At 52.0% G+C, this 5,977-nt stretch overlaps 1 protein-coding gene across 1 annotated transcript; it reads right to left on the reverse strand.

Annotated features, from left to right (window-relative positions):
• Nucleotides 1–3,898: 3,898 nt before the first annotated feature.
• On the reverse strand, nucleotides 3,899–5,733 carry Dlx4 (distal-less homeobox 4; the record flags this gene model as incomplete). Its single annotated transcript, XM_015495498.1, has 2 exons — nucleotides 3,899–5,126; nucleotides 5,509–5,733. Coding segments are annotated over 2 exons (468 nt in total), but the record flags the coding sequence as incomplete, so codon positions are not given.
• Nucleotides 5,734–5,977: the final 244 nt, after the last annotated feature.

Here is a 5,977-nt window from a genome sequence, read left to right on the forward strand (position 1 = left end):
ATTGTGCTTCTCTCTGCGAACATGTGAGCCATGAGTGCATTTCTCTGTGTCTGTCCATGTACAACCACGAAATGCTTCATGCAGATGTACATATGTGTCTTTCGGCTGCAGCTCTGCCAGTGTATGTAGTATATATCTGCCTGCCCACGTGTGCATCTTCTGTACAAATGTGTATACATGGTGTCCCTGTGCTTGGGAACCTGGGTCTGCCTATCTACAAGGATTTGTCTGGGGCCTTTGCATGTTGAGGTTTGAAATGAATGGGTCTTGGATTCCTCCTTTGTAACCAGTCTGAGCTGGCTAGGCAAGGGGAAGTGGAGGTATGGAGGGACAGCCACTTTCCATCACTGACCTTATTCATCCTGAAAGAACAGAAGTCACCAAGAATTCACTGATGGAATTTTTCCCTACTCTCCAGGCCCAAAAGCCCATCTCAGAGAAAGGATCACTGAGCAGAGTGGGGAGAAACGGGAGCCAAAGGAATGAATCCTTCCAAAAGAGAGAAAAGCTAGGAGAAAGCTGGGCAAGAAGGGGGGGGGGGCATGAGAGAGGTTCTTTAGGCTCAGTGATTTCTTTTTTTCCACCATAATTGTTTAAACATTATTTGTTTCCTGGTAAAGGGGGACCCCAGACCTTTTGGGCAGGATTGAGAGGGTCTTTGTGGAGGCTGATGCTACCTCCACCCTTGGTCTCAGCCCCTGCCTCCCAGCCCCCAGGTCTGGGTCCCCTCCCTCACATCATATTCCCCCTTCCTTCCTCCTCCCATGCCAAATGAGGCCTGGTAAGGAAAGGGTTATTCCAGGTGAGGAAGGGGCGGGAACACCTGTAGGATGCTTTTGGGAAAAAAGAGGCTTCAGTGCCCCTGAGGATAGAAAGCTGAGAGGAGATCTGCCACCACTACAATGGAAAGAATTGAGATTAGACACCAGGCAGAACCAGAAAGCATTGGTGCTGGGGAGGGGAGAGGCTGGAGGGGAGAGAAGGGGTGTCTCCTCAATTTCTTGGAAGCAGGAAGTTGCTGTTTTCCTTCTCAGGCTTTCCCCACTCTCTGCCCACATCTCTTATAAGTTCTGGGGAAGTCCTTGATCTCCCAAGGCCCCCCGTCTACACAGGCCTCTGCTACCCGGATAGCATTCCATTGACTCTGGATCCAATCCCAGAGGCAAGTCCAGGCATCCAAACTCAAATGAGGCTGGGAGCTGAGTAATCATGGGCCTCGGCGATGCAGACATTTTGTCGGGGAAATAAGCAGTTCCCCACCCCCACCTTCACAGAGGATTTGGGGGTGGAGGAGGGGCCGCCTGTCACTCAGGGTCTTCCCACCCCCTCCTACCACCATGCTCTCCGTCTTCCCACCTGCAAGTAATTTGGCCAATGGGAGGGCAGCTAAGATTGCTGTGTGGAATCTTTCTAGATCTGTGTGCATTTGGTGAGGAGGGGGCTACCTCCTTCCCCCCCAGACCCCGTGTAACCTTTTCCTCCTCACAGAAGCAAATTACTTGTAATTATCTCACATTGAAAGCCTTCAGGAGCTGCTTCCAAAATTGCTTTAATTGAATTAATTGAATCTCATTTTGCTGGAGGAGAGAATGGGGGGCAAACCTTAAAATAGCATGTGGGGAAAGAGAAGGTGAGTGACCCAGAGGGAGGGGACGCCCCAAGTCAGCTTTCCGGAGGCAGATACACAGACGGGATAACTGGTGCCCTGGACATGCTTTCCCATTTTCCAGTCTCAGCCCACTTCAAGACGCACAAGCAGCTGGCCCTTTTGCATTTGGGACCTTGCCTGTGTCCTGTTCTCAAATGGTGATGATCAGAGATGTGTGGGGTTCTGTCTCCAGCCTGATTCCTCTCCTCCGCCCTCTGGAGGCAGGTCTACCAGGGGAGAGAGGAGAATGGATGGCAATATGAACTCGCCCACACTGTGACCCCTCCCTCCCCAGTGATCAAAACTGCAGCTATAAATGCCATTTATTAAGTGCTTACTATGTTCCAGGCACTGTGTCAAGCATGTTACAAGCACTATCTCATTTGATCATCACAACCACGCCACGAAACATGTCCTATTAGCATTCCCATCTTAGAGGGGAAGAAACAAACCTCCAAGAGAGGTTAAGAAACTTGCTAGAAGTCACACAGCTAGCAAGAGGCAGAGTTGTGGAATTCCTTGTTCCCCTTCTTTTATTGCTCCCAGCAGGGCTTCTTCCTCATGGGAAGAGACCAAGAGACCACAGGGTTCCCCTTTTACAGCCTTGATGGCTTGAGGGATGGGAGCCGGGCACCTCCTCCACCGGGGCTCCAGGTGCATTCCCACCCAGGAGCCCCGGGAAACTGGACCAGATCCCAAGTGGGAAAAGAGATTCCTGTTTCCCCTGGAAAGGGCGGAGCGGGTAAGGCGGAGGGATGTTGTCAGCTCAGCTGGCCGCTGGCTGGGAGAGCAATTACGCTTCTTCTGCTACTTAACTTTACAACCAAGCTGTTGTTTTAACGATGCGACTCGTGTTGGGCTGTCCAATTAATCTGCCTTTGGAGGCTTTCCGAGATGGGGTGGTAGATCTTATCTCCACTCTGTGGAAAGAGGAGTGTGCAACCCGAAGTGGAAGGGAACAGCTGCCCTCAGGGCCTGTGGCCTTAGAGAAGACCCAGAGGAGGGATCTGGGGCTGGGCCACCCCCTGAGAGCCTTGGAGCTAGGGTCCTTGGGTGAGGGAAGGCATTGAGAAAGAAGTCAGCACCTCTCCCTCTGGGCACTCCCACTCCTCTCTGCTTCAGGCCTTGGCTTTGGCCCACCCGGTGCCCTTTGCCATCCCATGTGTGTTTTGGGGAATGAGAGTGGCCACGGACCCAGAAGTGGTACGGGAAGTTCTAATTGCTCATTGGGATGGGCCTTCAACCTAATGAGACGCCCCTTCTACCCTGCATATGATCCCAAGCCAGCTTCTCTCTGGGGCTGGGTTGGCCTGAGGAGCCTGGTGGGCTTTTTTGCCTGGGGCCAGCCCTGAGCTTGCAGAGCCTGGGAACAGGTTTAGGCAACAAGAGGGCAGCTTGACTTGGGAGTCTTGTGCCTGGAATTGAAGGCCCCTCCCCAGCCCTGGGGGCCATTCTGGGCTGGATTCCCTAAATGGTTCTTGCTTTTCCTCAACCCTTCTCCCACAGTTCTCTAAGCCCTGTGCTGTGTGCAGTGGGGTGTAGTGGCTATGAGTCACAGCTGTGTCTTGCTGCTCCCTGAGCTGTCCAGAATTGTCACCTAGCATTGACTCCATGGGCCCAGGCTGAACTGGAGCCCCTGCACAGCATCCAACCCTGTCTTCAGTCCTGCCCTCCACATCGCATTTATCTCTGGTCATTTGTCTGGCTCTCTGTTAGCCTGAAGTGTCTGCTTAGTCACCATGGTATCCCCAGGACCTCACACTCAGCAGAGGCTTTACCCAATATGTGCTGGATGGAAGAGAATTCTGGTTTGCCCTGGTGTTTTCTTTCCCTCCTGCCTCCTCATTCTCTGAGCTGGGCTGAGGCCATTCCACCTCCAAGCAGCACACTTCTCCCAGTAGGACTGGTCTGGCGTGTCCTCTCCCAGGGTGAGTAGGGCCACTGCCCAGGTGGAGCATGGGGGCTGTGAGGTGCCTTGCTCCCTGTGCAACTGGGTCAGGAAAGGATCTACTGGTAAAGGCCATTCCCACCTTCTTCCTTCCAGCATGCTCATCTTCCAGTTTCACACCAGAGCATATGAAATAACTATGAATATTATTAGAACATTCCACAGCTAGAACCACAGAGCCAGTCGGTGGCAAAGGCAAAAGTGGAATCCAGTACCTCTGACTTCTGCAAGTCAGGTGGGAGAGTTGAGCAACTGGCCCCCACCCCAGCATGGCTCAGGAGACAAACACCTCGCAGCATCACTCAGGTTTTTGTACAAACTTTAATCTGTAGAAGCTCATGGTACACGGATTGTAAGAGTTGGATGCTAGTCAGATTGGTTATAAACCTGAGCAGTTCCTTTGGACAGAGGCAGGATAAGGAGCACATTGCCAGGCCTGCCCCACCTATTTGGGGGTATCTATACCTGCAACCATCCAAAGAACCTGTTTGTCCCCATTTCCCCTTAAGTGTTAGTCTGCTGGGTTCCCAAGAATATGTGCATGTTGTTCTATATTAGGGGTGGGGAATAGGAGGGAATAGGTTTTTAATAAATAGCTGTTGAATTGTATGGATAATTGGGTCTATTATCTACTTAAAATGCATAGTCATGTGGGGAAAGGACTTTTATAGAAGGGGAGCATAAATTAACCACAGGTCCACAAACTCCATGTTTGTATGTTTTGCTTAGTTTGGGTACTGGTGATTGAACCTAGAGCCTCATGCTAAGCATGTGCTCTATCACTTAGCTACACACCCAGATATGGAAGTATCAGAGGGTGGGACCTGATGGTGGTCAGCTTTGAAGACTCTGGATGTCCACTTCTGCTCTGGCTCACAAACAGGGCCCAAGGCACATGGAGAACAAATATTCAGTGTTTCCTCCTGGTTTTGACCCCAGGCAATGGTGGGGCTGCAGTCCTTTGAAGCAAGAGAGGAGTGGCAAAATCAAGGGTCCTGGGGACAGACTAAACTCCAAGCCAATGACACTTTCTGCAGAGTCTTTATCCATTTGGAGGGAAGGTGTCCAATCTGTGGTAGTCTCTGCAACAGTGACAAAGGCTTAAGTCCTTGAGTTAGCTGTTTGGGTTAAGGGAACAGGACTCCATCCCGTCCCCTTTTCTCTTCTAGCTCCTCATCCTCCAAGAAAACCCATCTGGAGCTGGTTTCCTCTTGTTCCAGAAGGGATGTAGGTGCACCAGTCTTGGGCTTGGCAGGACTGGGGCCTGACCTGCCCTCCTTCCCAGACTCACATCATTTGAGGTGGAGCCAGTACATCTGGGGAATGATGCTGATACCAGGCTCCAAAGCTGTTGCCATAGCCACCAGTGGGCAGGGCACCTGCCTTGGGTAAATCCCAGAGGTATGGAAGGGGTGGAGAGCAGGGAGACAGGGAAGTGGGTCTCCCAGGGAAGTCCTCTTCCTGGCCCCCAGAGTTCTGCTTCAGGAGCTTCTTGTATTTGGAGCGTTTATTCTGAAACCAGATCTTTACCTTTGGAGAGAAAAGGGGACAGAATAAAAGATCAGGAATATGTGTGAAAAGATCCCTGGCTATAGGGAGCAAGTCCAGGAAGAAGAGCTGAGGTTGGGAACATTTTGCTCTAGTTCTGCATAGTCCAGGAAGTTCCCTGAGCTAGTATCCATTTCTCCAGCCTGGGGTGCTCTCCTCCCTTGAACCAACACCCACCGCCTACCCCGCAACACTTTTCTAATACATTCCCCCAACACTTGAAGAGAGCCAGCTATGAACACTCCCTGGAAAACTGTGTCAACTGGGCCAGGGAACTTGTCATTCATTCACACCTGGGGGGCGAGTTCCCAGCGAGCAGGCACTGGGGAAGTTTTGCACTCCTGAAGGATGGGACTGGCCCCACCTGCGTCTGGGTGAGGCCCAGCTGTGCTGCCAGCTGGGCCCTCTCGGGCAGTGCCAGGTACTGCGTATGCTGGAAACGCTGGTTTAGGTGCTGCAGCTGCAGGCTCGAATAGATGGTCCTTGGCTTGCGTTGCTTCTTGGTAGGGGCAAGCAGGTGCCGTTGGGAGGCATCCGGGGACAGCACTGGCTTCTCTGATTCTGGGGGACAAGATGGTATGTGTGGGAATTAACACTGTAGGACAGGCAGTTTCACAGGCTAGCTTGTACCTCTTCTGCATACCAGGGGAAGATTAGTAAAAGGCACAGCTCACGTCCTTCTCCTGTCCTTCTCTTTTCAATCCCCACTGCTCCATATGCGCCAGGGGATACAAGACCCAGCTCTTGCCCTCAGGGTGCTCCCAAACATGAATTTTGTGTGCAGAAAGCCCAAGGGCCAGAGAGATAATACACCCACACCTGGGGGTGGGAGG

Source organism: Marmota marmota, unplaced genomic scaffold (genome assembly GCF_001458135.2).
Source record: "Marmota marmota marmota unplaced genomic scaffold, marMar, whole genome shotgun sequence".
Classification (NCBI taxonomy): Eukaryota; Metazoa; Chordata; class Mammalia; order Rodentia; family Sciuridae; genus Marmota; species Marmota marmota.